This window comes from Pelodiscus sinensis, chromosome 3, assembly GCF_049634645.1.
Source record: "Pelodiscus sinensis isolate JC-2024 chromosome 3, ASM4963464v1, whole genome shotgun sequence".
NCBI lineage: Eukaryota > Metazoa > Chordata > Testudines > Trionychidae > Pelodiscus > Pelodiscus sinensis.
Genome location: NC_134713.1, coordinates 53,814,179 through 53,830,547, shown reverse-complemented (window position 1 = coordinate 53,830,547; position 16,369 = coordinate 53,814,179). Strand labels below are relative to the sequence as shown.

Genomic DNA, 16,369 nt, shown 5'->3' with positions numbered 1-16,369 from the left:
TGTTGCAAAAAGTGTTACACTGTTGCAAAAAAAGCAAATATGATTTTGGGATGCATTAACAGTAAGCAAGATTGTTTTTTGTCTGGAAATGAGTGACAGGGAAGGGATCATGTGAGGATTACCTGTTGTGTTCCCTCCCTCTGGGGCACCTGGTATTGGCCACTGTTGGCAGACAGGATACTGGGGTAGATAGACTGTTGGTCTGAACCAGTATGGCCATTCTTACATTCTTATGTTCTAAGACACTCTGCTCTGTGCTGATTAGGCCTCAGCTGGAGTATTGTGTCCAGTTCTGGGTACCACATTTCAAGAAAGGTGTGGAAAAAATAGAGAAGGTCCAGAGAAGAGCAACAAAAAGGATAAAAGGCATAGAAAACATGAGCTATGAGGGAAGATGGAAAGAATTGGGCTTATTAGTTTAGAAAAGAGAAGATTGAGAGGGGACATGATAGCAATTTTCAGGTATCTAAAAGGGTGTTACGAGGAGGAGGGAGAAAAATTGTTCTCCTTGGCTTCTGATGATAGGACAAGAAGCAATGGGCTTAAATTTTAGTAAGGGGGAGGTTTAGGTTGGACATTAGGAAAAATTTCCTAATTGTCAGTGTGATGAAACACTGGAATAAATTGCCTAGGAAGGTTGTGAAATCGCCATCACTGGATATTTAAGAGCAGGCTGGATAGACCTCTATCAGGGATGATCTAGATGGTGCTTGGACCAGGGGATCTAGATGGTGCTTGGCAGGGGAATGGACTTGATGATCTCTTGAGGTCTGTTTCAATTCTAGTATTCTATGATTCTGTGATCTCCAAAATGAAGTTAGTTAGCAACAAAATGCATGCACACACTAGGAGAAACAAAAACAGAAGATAAACTGAAGCTGGATTGAAGAAATTGTTACTATCTGCAAACAAACAATTCTAGGAAAGTAGTCTGCTATTTTAAACATTTTTTGCTACTTAAATGTCTGACTTATTTTATCCTCTATAAGCCTCCAGTGCTGAACTGTCTGATTCTTTTACCTTAAATTATGTTCAACAGAACATTGATTACTAAGAGTTGAGTGCACCAATAACTTGCAAATACTCATGGATTTGATTAATCTGGGGAGTGATATGGCTGAATGCAGAGAGAGAGAATATCTGAGAGATGGCTTGCCTAATGAAGGAAGAGAATGGAGATTCTACACATAACTCTCTTCTTTCTCCTCTTCAGCCATCTGGTCTTGAGGTAACTTCCTGCTTTCCTCTTTAAAAACACCAGGGAACATGTGGCTCCCTAAGGTCACATTAGTGCTGATTAACCCTGGTCTGAATACGGGATTCAAAGATCTACTGTAATTATTGGAAAAACAGCCCTACAACTGTTAATGACAGGAATTAGTGTATAGTGCTTAATAATGATTCTTTTCTTAATTACAGACCTCTGAATAATGCAAATAATAGAAACCTTGTGGCCTTCTCTATACAGTCCAATCAACCTTTACTGGATATGCCCACGCTTACCTTGGTTGTGTACTCTTAAGGAACCTAGAGCATGGATAGTGTTGACTAGTCTCGCATTCTAAGTCCTATAGCTTTAAGAAAAATGATTTGTTTGGGAACTCCATCTACTCATATTTCCCTCCTTTTAGCCCATTGCAACTGAAGGATTTCTTTGGGGAGATTATTTATTATTTGCACTGGGGCCTTAGGGTGTTATTGCTATTAGGATGAGGACCTCTGGTGCCAAGTGCTGTGCAAACACACAGGCAGATGTGCCTCCTGCCCCTAAGAGTTTATAATTTAACTTAAAATGAGATGTAACATGTGAGCTTGAATAGCAACGGGAGATGATGGGGAGGTCAGAGGACAAGGGTAATGAAGCTGAGATCCTGCTGTAACACAGGTTCGCTATTACATCAACTACTACATCAGGTATTTTGAAAACATTACAGTAAAATCAAGTAAAACTCAGTCTACTATGATGTATGCAAGAAATCAGCCTGCCTGTGATGGCTGCCTTATAACTGTTGGCATTCACACTGAAATTAATTTGGAAACTCACCTATTACACAGAATGGTTTCCTCGCAAAGCGCAATCTTCCTTGCCATCCTCGGTAGCGACAACAGCAGCCGGCTGACCAGATACGAAAGATATATTCCAAACCGAAGACAACAATCATAACAAACTCCTGGAAAGGGCAAAGAAGAGATATGTCTTTGGCAGGCAGTAGAAATATAATAGCAAGAAATAACTGACAATTATGTCTGACAAGTCAATTCATCTAATGCAGCGGTTCTCAAATAGTCACAACCGCATCTTAATGGAGTTGCGAGGGTCAATATTAGACTTGCTGGGATCCACGGCTGAAGCCAAATTCCAAGCTACATCCCCATCAAGGGTGTGCGTGTGTGTGTGTGGGTCAGGCTCTGGCCCCCTCTCCCTGTGGGGCAGTGGAGCTTGGGCTTCGGCCTCGGCCTCTTACCTCAAGCTCATGTACAGGTTGAACCTCCCTAATTTGTCACTCTCTGGTAAGGCAACATCCGTGGTCTGGCATGATTTTAGATAGCCAGATGTCCACTTATTACAGGCAGGGCAAAGTTTCCTGCAATATGGCAAAGTTTATTTACAGCCACCAGCCCTGGCTCCCAGTGTTAGCTCTAATCTACCCCTAAATCTGGAGTTGTCAGTAATGCTGCTAAGAATAAGCATGTATCAATACAGTATCAACAGAGCAAAAAATAGAAAAATTGTTGCAGAAATTGAAAAAGAGCAGATCGGTACCATTGTTCCATTTATTTGCCTAAGCAAAATAAAAATAAAGAGAGACCCTTTGTTACAATATTGACTTCCTGTGGTTTGGCAGATTCTTTGTTTTAGCACTAGTCAGGTCCCAAGGGTGCCAGACTATAGAGATTCAACCTGTAGTAATTTTGTTGTCAGAAAGGGATCATGGAGCAAAGAAATTTGAGAAGCCCCAATGGAATGCAACAGTATTCCTTTTCCTGAATTAAACTATGCTGAGTATGTATGGCATCAAAATATTAGGACAGTTGCATGTCCATGCAGTAAATACAAACACGTAAAAGTTTCCCTACAAAGGGCACAAACCCGATCTGTGCATTAGTAAATATTTTCTGAAGTCAGCTATTTAATGTGAAATAATTAAATGCCCACCCAGTCCTGCACAGGAAATGTCAATGGCAAAACTCCCAGTGACTCTCAAAGTTCCATAATGAAGCTCTAGGTGATTTTACAAGTTACTTAATCATAGCTGGCATATATCCATATTCAAAACTGGCCTCCTTTTTTGAAAGTTTAGCATTCTGCAGACACATTCTCATTTTTACTCTGTGTGAATGATTTGAATGTGAAATAATTTAGGCCTCACATAGGAATTTGGGAACAGTGATTTATTCTGTACCAGTCTGAGATAAAACCCCCATGCTCTCATCTGGTGCATCATGTGTTAGCAGTTTTGTCCTTCTAATTTATAACTGGTTCCACTGTAGTGGTCAATTGTGGAAGAACTTTGTACGTGCTAGCTTAGGGGTGGTAAGGCCTGCATTCTTTCCCCGCTTTCCCTTTTCCCTATATCTGATGAGCCAGAAGCAAGTCTTTGGGAACATACGCCATTTAAGATAAGCAGGGCTCGCCGAGCCGTGGCAAGCCCTGCTCACCAGCCACGCTGTACGGCATTCTGCACATGCGCAGATTTCCCGAACCTGGCTCTTCCGGGATGTAATCTACTCGTCACGGGTGAATAGATTACACAGATTGTCGAGCCCTGAAGATAAGCATTGTTGCCAGTATAGCAAGAACAAGTATAAGATAAGGGTAAAGGGCAAGAACACAAACAATTCTGTTTACTCCAACGTACTGGTCACATAAACAAGGCCAAAGAACAAGTAGAACTAGATCAGAACCAGATCGATAACTAACAGCTAAGCCCTACAGCAGCACGTAATGAGTAACCCCTGGTAATTTCCAAACTGCAAAACAAGGCAGGAAGACTGTATTTAAGGCTACCTCAGAGCCTAGCAAATTGGACCTCACCGATGGGCTTTGGGTACCAGCGCCTCAGAAGCTGAGACAACCTGCCACTTCGTCCGCAGCCTACCCGCGGTTTCAGGCTTGCAGGAAGGAACATAAGATATGCCACTTCTTTGTCATATTGTTCTTTCAGTTACGGGGCACAGCTGTTAGCTGTCAGGAAATAAACTACTTGTGTTCGACAGATACCTGTGTAGCATGCTTTATACTTTCAGAGCCCAGTGTTGGACCTTAGACTTACTCTTGCTGACTACATCCAGTCTCATAAAACTCAGGCAAGGGAAGTGATCATAACAAGTTTGTGTCACAGTAATTGCATGTGCAAGCTGGGGTATGAGTGTGTAAGTTTTCCACATAAAACTGTGTGTGTAAAACCTTTGAAAACCTGGCTGTCTTTGTTTTCAAGTGGAAATTGTATTTCAATTGTTCTGTGCTTCAAAAATATTTAAAAAAATATTTGTGGCATATAAAGCAGGTCAAATTCTGCTTTTAGTTACAGCAAATAAAGTCAATGGAGTTGCAGAAGAATGACTAAGTAGAATTTGTCTCACTATTTCTAAAAGTGATCTAAACTCAAATATGTGCTGTGCATTAAATACAGGCATTGTATTGTAATCTTAGATTTATTACCAAAATGCCATTGATATGGTATACTGGTTTTAAAATTATTAAATGAGAGTTTGGTTAACTTGCAAAGGGAAGAGAAAAGTATTTGAAAAAACTTATTAAGCAGTTCATCAAGAAACGAAGGATAAAAATTATATTTTATTTGGCAAGTGAAAACATTTCTCTGTCCAGAATAAAGCTGTACTACGTCAATGAATTAATTTGTTATCCTTACAGGATGAGGAATAGTATGGTACCAGTAAGTAAGCATTACAAATAAATTAAACAGGAATATTTGTAAGAAAAGAGTTGACCCACCTTTAATTCCCTCCTCCCCCCAGTAATTAATTCATGTTGTTTTACCCAGTAAGAATCTAAAACTCCTCAAAGTAAGTCAGTTGTAGACAGCTCTTATGGTTAAGTCAGGGACTCATTTACAGGAACTAATAATGTAAATAGCTTTGTGGTATATAATAATGCCCACTTAACTTATAATTAATGGCCTTATATTGATATATTGTGTATTGTGTTTGCCTACTCTTGTGCACAGCTTTCTTAAAACATGCAATTCCTTTTTAAAATGATGCATCAGCTTGATTTAAATGTATTACATTTATTAAACTGTACTTACAAGTCTCTATAGAAGCTTCCTTTTTTACCTTTGTATTTAAATTCATAAATCATATATAAACCTACAATGAGATTGCCTTAACCAAATCTCCATAATGGAAAAGGCTTAGCACTTATCTGTTTTAAAGCAAATCTCAAGAACAATTAACATGATAGGTTAGAGTTTTTTAATTACCCTATTTTAGAAAGCACTATAGTAATTTTATGGCCAGAATTACTGTTCAGTGTTCTACAGTATTTATGTTCTTTATTAATTCTCTTGCTTGATCAATTCATCAACAGTAGCACAAAATACTTATTTTTTGTATTAATTCTCAATAGTGGTTTACTATATAGCACATTCCCTGTAGGCTAGTTCACTATAGACCAAGAATGAAAAAAAGAAATACAACATGGTTGGAAAAATTAGAGAAATGGCATTTTAGTTATTTAACTACCATTGTTAGGGTATGTCTACACTACCCCCCTACTTCGAACTAGGGGGGGGGGGTAATGTAGTCATATGGAGTTGCAAATGAAGCCCGGGATTTGAATTTCCCGGGCTTCATTTGCATGAAGCCGGCCAGCGCCATTTTTAAATGCCGGCTAGTTCGGACTCCATGCCGCGCGGCTACACGCGTGGAACGAGGTGTACAGCTAGTTCGGATTAGGAAGCCTAATCCGAACTAGCTAGTCCGTGTTGCGTGTAGCCGCGCGGCACGGAGTCCGAACTAGCCGGCATTTAAAAATGGCGCCGGCCGGCTTCATGCAAATGAAGCCAGGGAAATTAAAATCCCGGGCTTCATTTGCAACTCCGTATGACTACATTACCCCCCCTAGTTCGAACTAGGGGGGTAGTGTAGACATACCCTTATAGTGTAAATCTGGTTTATTCGTGGACAAATGAGATTTCTGACTTTTTGTGTGTTCATGGAAAGAATCTAGATCATTTTACATTTTGGTGAAGTTTACTTTTTCTTCGGGATTGGTGAAAGAAGGAGCATATGGCAGAACTGCAATCACTGTCTTGATACCCTTTAAAGTCTCTTGCTTGTTAAAATCTAGTCACATTTATAATTAATTATTATAAAATAATTTGTATGGCAAACTGGGCATGCATATTCATGGGAAACATCCCTTCTGTAGCACACATGATGAAATCTCTTCATCGAATGTACTGAATCTAATTTATACACATTGAAATATGCTCTTCCTAATGGCCCAGGCCTGACTAATGCTTCTGAGTTAGAATGGACAAGAATGAAATTCATTCATGAATACCTTATGGAAGTATTATTTTACAGCATTGACCATTTGGCTGATAGTATATATTGCTAACATCATGAATGATGTAAAATGTGCTAAACTTTATGTATCGTTATACTGATGCCTGTTACTGTCAGTTTTGTTTAGAGTTCATTTTCAATATTACTGTTAGGAATTACTGTTCTCAGTGCTTGTATAGCTTCAGTAAGCAGTGGTGGTGAGGGGGAAATATTCATTGTGTGTTAAAATCTTGTATGTGATTCAACGTGTCCCGTGGTACAAGGTCTTTTGTATCAGAAAATAAAAAAAATTCTCTTTTACATACGCATGTTGAAGAAAAAAAATCCATTTGGGCATATTTAAGTCAATGAAGTAAAAGAGATAAAGAATTTGCTTTCAGACACTTTTGCAAAGAAACTGAATTCTTTAAGATTGGATACATAGATTAGAACACCTATTTTGGAGAGACATCACCATTGAGGTATGAACCAATTAAGTATAGGGACTCTCTCTCAGACCAGCAGAAGTTTTCACAAGTAAAATAAATTTTAAGTGGAACTACATGGCAAATTTTCTTGCACAGGTATATAGGATCAGGTCTCCTGGGGACATTCTGTAGCTAAATGGATGGAAAAATAATATTTGTCAGTCTATATTTCTACATGAGATTTTTTAAAAATTCATCATTTAAAGCAGGGGTGGGCAAAAGGGCCTCCATAGGCCGGATCCGGCCTGCCAAGCAAGTTGATCTGTAAAGTCTCCTCCCACCCCGCAAGGGGCTCAGTAATTATAGTCAACTGCCAGCTACTGCTCAGCTGGCGGTTGACTCTTAGCGCAGCAGTCCCTTGCAGGGCAGGGGCAGGGAGTGAGAGACTTCATGTGTCTGTGGGTGGAATATGTCCTGGCCCTGCTCCTTCTGTCCGAGGCCCTCCCTCTTTGGGGGTGGCCCAAGGCCACTTCAAAAATTTCTGAAGTGGCTCCCGGTCAAAAATTATTGCCCACTCCAATTTAAAAGGTACAAAAAGTTCATAGGCCATAAGCTACACTTGAATACACTTGAAATTCTGTTTTAGACCACAAGACAGGAAAATCAGGGTCAAGAATGAAATCCAGTGCTGATGCCAGTTATTACAGCTACTGTTACATGCCTCAAACCACTGGATGACTTTAAATGGTCCAGGAGATCTAATACCAAGGCTGAGAGAATTGGACATAGAATTTCAGAGTTCCCTTTCCATTTTATGTCCCCTGAGTAGGATTTCAGGGACAAAGTTACACTGTCATTACCTCCTCCTCTCCAAACCATTGGCTTTATGGCAAGAATGAGGACTGTAGGATCAAATTCACATAGATAGTTTATTGAGTGGTTTTTATGTGTGGCTGCTCACCTACTTAGACACCATTCACCTGGTTCTGATTTTCCTTTTGCCAGTGTGAACCTAGATTAATTTCCAGATTAATGAAGTTATTCCTATGTACAAGAAATCAAATTTAGGATTTTTATTTTATGCACAAAAGCAGGTGATCAGCCTACAGAAAAGTCCTATACACTACTAAAATGAGAAAAAAAATCCAGGCTTTTAACTACTTTGAATATCACATATGCACGCATACACACACACACACACACACACACACACAAATCAGAATAAGACCTCACTGTTCTTTAATCTAGCCTTCTTGAGGAACTCATCAGACCAGACCACAGCTGTGACTACATATACATGACAAACTGTAGTCTTTTGTAGAAGAAGGTGAATAACCAGGCCCAAGTTTTCCCCAGTAAATGATAAAAAAAGATTGGTTGATCTTGGAGGGGAAAAAAATCTTCATTACTTCCTCCAGTGCTACTAATTCTCTCCAACAGGACTGAGCAGTGTTAGCTCCATCTGAACAGGCATTTTTCTGCACTCAGAATTCCCATTACCATCAGTTGGAGATAAGCATGTGTGTTTCAGTCTTGCAGCCCTTGCACATGTATAATGTATCTGATCTATGCCCCTGGATAGCAGATCAAATATGAAATTAACAAAAGGTTATATAGGACTCCAATGAACTTGTCTGATAATTAAGTCAAAGTGGGTGAGCAAAATCCAGATATAGTTGGTGCTTTGTTTGTTTATTTCTCTAATTAGGATTCACACTGTACTTTGTTGTAAAATTAGCATACTTCTCAGATCCTTTTCCACGATAAGAAATTTCCCTAAGCATTAAAATGGCTAAAAACTGTAAGAGTTTCCTCATTAATTAATATAATTCATTAAAGTGCCAGGCAACCTTTAGTAAATTTTCTGCATACCTGCTGTGGCCATCAGGTTCCCTTGGTTCTAGACCATTATTTTACAGAGCCAGATGGTATTTAAGTAAAAAAAAATGCTGCTTTTGTACATTCTGGGTAATTTTTCCCCGTTCCTAAGAGAGTCATTGTTAATTAGTTACACTAGCACTGCATACACAAGATCTGCTTACAAAGACAATGGATTTCAAGAAGACAGACTTTAACAAACTCAGGGAGCTGGTATGTAAGGTCCCATGGGAAACAATACTAAGAGGAAAAACGACTGAGGACAGTTGGCAGTTTTTCAAAGGGACATTTTTAAGGGTGCAAGAGTACACTATTGCACTGTGCAGAAAAATTAGTAATTATGGCAAGAGACCACACTGACTTAATTGGAAGATCTTAAATGATCAAAAAATGAAAAAGGAGTATTATAAAAAGTGGAAACTGGGTCAAAGTAAATATAAACAATATAATATAAACAATAAAACAAGAAAGTAGAAGCAAAATTAGAAAGGCAAAGGCACAAAACAAGCCCAATCTAGCTAAAGACATAAAGGGTAACAAGAAAAGAGAAAAACTAAGGACAGTATAGGCCCACTGTTCAATGAAGAGGAAAAACAATAATGGAAAATGTGGAGTTGGCAGAGGTGCTTAATGTCTTCTTTGTGTTGGTTTTCACCAAGAAGGTTGGTGGCAACTGGACACCTAACATAGTAAATGCTAATGAAAATGGGGTAGGTTCAGACATTAAAATAGGAAAAGAACAAGTTAAAAATAACTTAGAAAAGTTAGATGTCTTCAAGTCATCAGGGCCTGATGAAATTCGTCCTAGAATACTCAAGGAGCTAATTGAGGAGGGTATCTGAGCCATGAGCTAATCATCTTTGAAAGTAATGGAAGATGGGAGAGAATCCAGAAGACTAGATATGGGTAAATATACTGCCCATCTCTAAAAAAAAAGAGAAATAAGGACAACCCATGAAATTACTGACTAGTAAGCTTAACTGCTGTGCCAGTAAAGATAATGGAGTAAACAATTAAGGAATCCAGCTGAAACTTCAGGAAGATAATAAGTTGATAAGTAATAATCAGCATGGATTTGTAAAGAACAAATCATATCAAACCAATCTGACGGCTTTCTTTGATAGGCTAAGAAGTTTTGTGGATAAGGGGGAAAAGGTAGACATGATATACTTAGACTTTAGTAAAGCATTTGATACAGTCTTACATGATCTTCTTATCAATAAACAAGGTATAACTCACATGCGGCTACTATAAGATGGGTGCACAACTGGTTAGATCACTGTTCTCAGAGAGTAGTTATCAGTAGTTCACAACCATGCTGGAAGGGCATAATAAGAGGGGTTCTGCAGGACCAGTTCTGTTCATAGCTTCATAAATTATTCAGATAATGGCAAAGAGAGTACACATATACATTTTGAAGATGATAAACTGAAAGGGATTGCAAGTGCTTTGGAGAATAGGGTCATAAATCAAAATGATCTGGACAACCTGGAGAAATGGTCGGAGATAAATAGGATGAAGTTCAATAAGGACAAATGCAAAGTACTTCACTTATGGAGGAACAATCAGTTTTACATACACAAAATGGGAGGTGACTATCTAGGAAGGAAGACTGGTGAAAGGGATCTAGGGATCAAAGCAGATGACAAGCTAAATATGAGTCAACAATGTGACACTGTTGCAAAAAAGGCAGACATCATTCTGGGATGCATTAACAGGAGTGCTGTGAGCAAGACATGTAATTCTTCTCCTCTACTGTGCACTGGTCTCAACCAGAGTATTCTGTCAAATTCCCAACCACCTCCCCCAGGCTCAGCTCAGAGCCCTCTCACACTCCAAATCCCTTAAGCCAAGACCAGAACCTGCATCCCAACCCTCTGCCCCAGTCTGGCGAAAATGAGGGAGGATGGAGTGAGCAGGGGCAGGGCCTCAGAGAAGGGCTACAAAGGAGGTGAAGCAAGGATATTTGTGTTTTAGGTAGACCTTGGATTGCACTTAAATTCAAAAAGTGATCTCAAGCTTAAAAAGGTTGGAGACCATTGATTTAGATGGTGCTTGGTCCTGCCATGAGGGCAGGGGACTGGATTTGATGACCTTTTGAGGTCCCTTCTAGTTCTAGTATTCTATAACAATAGCTCTTCTCTTAATTTACTTTTATTTTTTGTACTTAAGGTTTCACAATATTATGTAGACCACTAAACTAAAACACTGTTCACAATGGGATTTCTCATAGATACAGGCCCTGTCTATCCAGAGCTCATTGTACAAGCCCAACCAGCAAGGTTACCACTAAGCTGCATGGCGGCCCAGCCCCACCGAGCCAGGGGCTTGGAGCTCCATGCACTGAGCTGCCTCGCTGGGAGAGGGGCACTTCTCCCTCAGCTACAGCAGCCACTCCTTGCTGAGGATGGAACAGTGAGTCTTTCCCAGCCCAAGAACAAAACCCAACAGAATTAAAGATTTATGGCAAACAAACTCCTCAATGCAGGCACCGCAGCCTGATGCCATCACTCCTGGGCATCCTGGGTTTGATCCAAGACCTCAGGACAGGCAGCTCTCCCTTGCTTGTCTGGCTGGCTTTCTTCCTTCTGATATTGGTTGGCCTGTGCTGCTTCAGTCAGATCTACTCTAGGATCACTTTTCCAGTATCGCTATCCCAGTATGCTATTTTACTTGCAAGGTGCTCCCACCATGGAGGCAACTGATATTGCAAACTGCTGTGCCAGTGTTGCTTATTCCAGCCCAACTGACTGAAATAACCTACATCAGAAAAATTGCAGTTTTGCCTTTATAACTGAAAGCTAGGAGCTTTCACCAGCACAGCTCTATCCGTTAGGGATTGCACCTCATCAGACCCCATCAAACATGAAAGTTTGTAGTGTAGTCTTGGTTTTAGAGAAGCAACCCTTTTAAAACCGACTCTCTCTCCTCTTTCCTATATACTGCAAGCTGCAGGGAGGGCAAGGCTCTAGCCTCCTATCTCTTTTCTGCTTCTGTGCGAGAGTCATTGAAAATCAAAGGATTTCCCAACAGAAGCTAGCTCATCAATGTTACCGGGCCTTGACTGCTTGGTGACAGCTCTTTAGACATTGTCTGTTCACCAGGAATTGAGTCTCTGGTACAAAATGGATGCTTTCATCCACGGTGTAGGTCACAGAGAATGGACTGCACAAAACACAATTAAATTCATGATTTGATACAGATATATTCCCAAATTGTCACAGCTACTACTCAGAGGAAAGAAATGCCCAAATCCCAGAACTGAATTTTCAAGTGGCTTATCTCTGTATCACGGGTCAATCCTGAAACCCTGAATCTGCCCAGCAGTGGTGAACACTACTTAAAATCTGACACCATGATTTAGATTAATTGATTGATATTCAGATCATAACATTAATATGTGTTTCTACTGTCCCAAGTTACTACTGATAAGTCATCCGTATGCTTTTAAGTCTGGAAGAGAGATGAGTTCAAGAACAAATATCTTTTATGGAGACATTAGTCTTAATTTGTATAATTAAAGCAAAGTCCAAGTTGTGTAAAATCAGGTGAAGTATAAAGCTCCACCTTATTGAATATATTCTCTTTAATTCTTTACGGTATAAAGACTTACTTGTTTCCTTGTGAGTTGTTCTTCTACATATTTATTATCCATTTATCTGTTCATAACATCCTATAGCTTTTAGATCTTACATCTTTATGTCATTCTATTTTCACAACTCATTAAGAGGAATTCAAGTAAACAGCATTGTTTCTACTATTTATATTCAACACATGGTAATCTCCTGTGACAATACCTTACATTTTCTATTAAAATTATTTCAGTGATTGCTAAGTACTTAGAGAAAATCAGGCATTTCATGTAGAAATCCAGGTTGAAGGCAAAAGAAAGGTGCTAAGTGTTGACAAAGAAATTATAACATCAGAAATTATAAATACTCATTTTAATGCATCAACTAAAGGAATATTAAGAAAACAGTTCCCCAGTCCCTCCAGCCTAATAAAGTTTCCTCTGGATGTACAACTCTTGTGCTACCAATTCTAATAACATAAACGATATTGTTATTATATGGTTTCTTATGCCATCATTTGCTCCTTTTCTTAACAATTGGTCAGTGATTAACTTATACACCATTTCTGTACAACACTTACGGTAAATAAAGGATTACATTTTTATCATATTACAATGTATCTACTGGGAAAGGACTGAATCTACTGCTGTTTTTTCAGCAGTTAGCACAAAGGATTCCTGATTGGTGTGAGTGGGTAGCAGTGCAATTAGAAATAATAACATCCCCTGTGATAGCTACAAAAACTTGATAACGGGTTGCTGTTTTGCTAAGACCACTGCCTATCATGCTCACCAGTACTGTGCTCCCTCATTTGTATCTATCTGTTGTCTTTTGCCTTATGCTTAGATTTCAAGACCTTTGAGGGCAGGGGCAATCTTTTTGCTCTTTTCTTTGTACAATGCCTATCAAAATGGGGTCCTGGTCCAGGACTGAGTCTCCTAGGAGCTATAATAAATAATAAAATTAATAATAAAAATGATAATGAATGTAATAAAAACATTTGAACTCCAGGGGTGAAATCCTTGCCCTGTGGATGTCAATGAAAAAAAATCCAAACAATTTTAGAATTTCCCCCAAGAAATTCACTGTTCATTCCTTAGTTGGAGGGAAAAGAGTGGATGCAGACACAAGGCTACAATTGATTTCTTTATAATATGTATATTTTTGAGTCAATATATTAGTTGGCAAGAGCACAGCATAGCTTTTGCTCACCAATTCAATAAAATGTCAAGCCCCCATCACTTAGTTAGGCTCTGGGAGAGTGCAGCAGTTTGCAGCAGAGTGCTCACTTGCAGCAGTTTGCAGAATCAGGCCAAATTCATGACAGCACATCCACAAAGCAACAATCTAGCCAGTGGTGAGTAAAGAATTTTGGGACCTATGCACTGGAAGGCCCAGGCTAGTATGCTTTGTGTGCTCCAGCCCCGTGGCAGCAGGATCCAGGTAAGCCAGCAGGTTGCATCTTCCCCTCCCCCTTAGATTCTCCTCTCTTGTATTAAATAATAGATGCTGCCTTGTTAAATAAAACTCAGCCCCATTTAAAGTTGCAGCCCCATTTAAAGTGTTTGAATGTCAAAAAACAGCTCCCACCAAAAACAAAACAACAAAAACCCCACAAAACCCTCTGCTTTTGAGACGTGTCCTGAGCTTACATTCAGATGAGAAAATCTGGAGAATTTTCCATTTAATTTCTAGCTAATATTATTGTGCTGATGTGGTCACCTGTAATTATTTTAAATGTGCTTGCATTTACATAATATTCTTCTCAATATCAGATATAATATATTTTACCACTTTATATTGATTTCCCTTTTCCTTTTTAATTAAGATCTCTCTCTCTCTCACACACACACGCACACGCACACGCACACACAAAATAATACCTCAATGTTCTTTAATATGGCTTCCTTAAGGAACTTGTGCGGGCAGACTGCAGCTGGGGCTATGTATACACAAAGCTGTAGTGTTGTGTAGAAGGGGATGAGTAACCAAGCCCAAGTTTTCCCCAGTAAATGATAAAACAGATTTTTTTGGTCAATTTTCATGGGGAAAAAATCTCCATTACTTCCTGCAGTGCTATTAATTCTGCTCAACAGGACACAGCAGTATCAGCTCCATCTGAAGTGGCATTTTTTGCACTCAAAATTTCCATTACCATCAGTAGGAGATAAGAATGTGTGTTTCAGTCTTGCAGCCCTTGCACATGTATAATGAATCTGATCTATGCCCCTGGATAGCAAATCAAATATGAAATTAACAAAAAGCTATATAGGATTCCCATGATAATTAAGTCAAAGTGGGTGAGCAAAACCCAGATATGGTTGGTGCTTTGTTTGTTTTTTTCTCTAATTAGGATTCAAACTGTCATTGTTAAATTAGCATACTTCTCAGATCCTTTTCCATGATAAGAAATTCCCCTTAACTGTAAATGGCAAAAAACTATATGAGTTTCCTCATCAATTAATATAATTATTCATTAAAGCTCTAGATAACCTTTGGCTAATTTGCTGCATACGTGCTTTAGACATCAGGTTCCCTTGGTTCTATTCCATTATGTTACAGAATCTGGAATAGACCTTATTAATTGGGAAATAAACCTGAAACTTTCAATCAGCTCCTAGTTCAATACTCAAAAACATGGAAATAAATGCCAAAAATGTTCAGTTATATAACAGATGTGCTTTTTTTACATGTTTATTTTTTCAAATTATGACTGAGATTTTGCATCTTGATTTTATTTTAACAGATGGATTATTTAGAGACCAATTACATACCAAACTACTATTTCTACATATTGCTACAATTTTAAACATTTAAATCCCAGGCAGATGCTTAGTTTCAGGCAGATGCTTAGAATCTGTATGTTTTTGAATATGTTCTCGACTGCATTTTTTTATATCACAAGCTCTCTAATGGCATAAGATAAGTTGGTCATGTGCCACAAATCAAGTGTCACACAAAAAGCAAACCTTTTATACTATGTGTGACAGGTTCAGACACAGACATCCTTTTGACACTGTCACCTGATGTGCTAATCATACCACCGAGCCCACATAACTACCCTTGGGCTGCCCCACCATTTTATCCTGTTGAACCAGAACCTCTGGTCTCCCCCTGGCAATCGTGCAAGTTGGGGTCAGAACCTTGTTGGATTACTATATTTCAGACATTGGTGGCCTTGTCTATTTTGTATGATGACTATAGATAATTTATGCAGATTTTATTAGCCCTTCTTTTGGGCATACAGTCTGCAGTCTTTTCTCTCACTGGCCAGGAATCCGGAAACTCTGGGTCCCTGGCAATATTCCCTTTAATCTTTTCCACCTATGTCTGGATTTTTTTCCAACCCTATGTGGAATAAATTTTATGTGCACCAAGGCATATGCAAATGTGCACTGCCAGTAGGAACAAAAAAATCCAGCTGTGGGTGCTCTCAGTTGTGGATGCTATGCTAATCAACAGGGCAGTATTTGAATTTCTTCTGCGTAGCCACACAAGCGTACAGCTTACAGGAAACACTGGTCCATGGCCCTGGGGCAGTCTTCATGGTGGGACTGTTCCAGAATGACCAAGTGGATTGACATTCTTGTCAGTCTCATTAGAATGTCAATTTCACTCAGCAGCTGCCAATTCTGGGGAGAAAATTTAGTTTCAGAAACAGAATGCCAGTGTGTGTTGGTGTATTTGAAATAAAACTTTTTGTCAGACTCTGTGGTTCTTGAGAAAATGTGGGTTCATTCCAATCTGGAATGAATTCAAATTTCAGAGTGTTTGTGAGAAATGTCTGTATTTTGAAATTTGGATTCATTCTGATTTGGAACAAACGTAAAATTCATTGCAAATTAGAAATCTTGAGTTTTGGCCAGCCTTTAAAAGGGAATCATCAAGTGATCTGTCCCCCTGTTACTCATTCCCAGCTTCTGGCTAACAGAAGCTAGGGATACCATCCCTGCCCATCCTCGCTAACAGCCATTGATA

The 16,369-nt window shown here is 39.2% G+C and overlaps 1 protein-coding gene across 3 annotated transcripts in view; it reads right to left on the bottom strand.

The window, feature by feature from the left end:
- Positions 1-16,369, bottom strand: part of KCNQ5 (potassium voltage-gated channel subfamily Q member 5) — a 451,318-nt gene that overhangs the window by 111,151 nt on the left and 323,798 nt on the right. For all 3 annotated transcript variants that reach the window (XM_075923769.1, XM_006127210.4, XM_006127213.4), the window contains exon 3: positions 2,045-2,171. In XM_075923769.1, the coding sequence (XP_075779884.1) occupies positions 2,045-2,171 (127 nt within the window). The remainder of the gene's footprint in view (positions 1-2,044; positions 2,172-16,369) is intronic.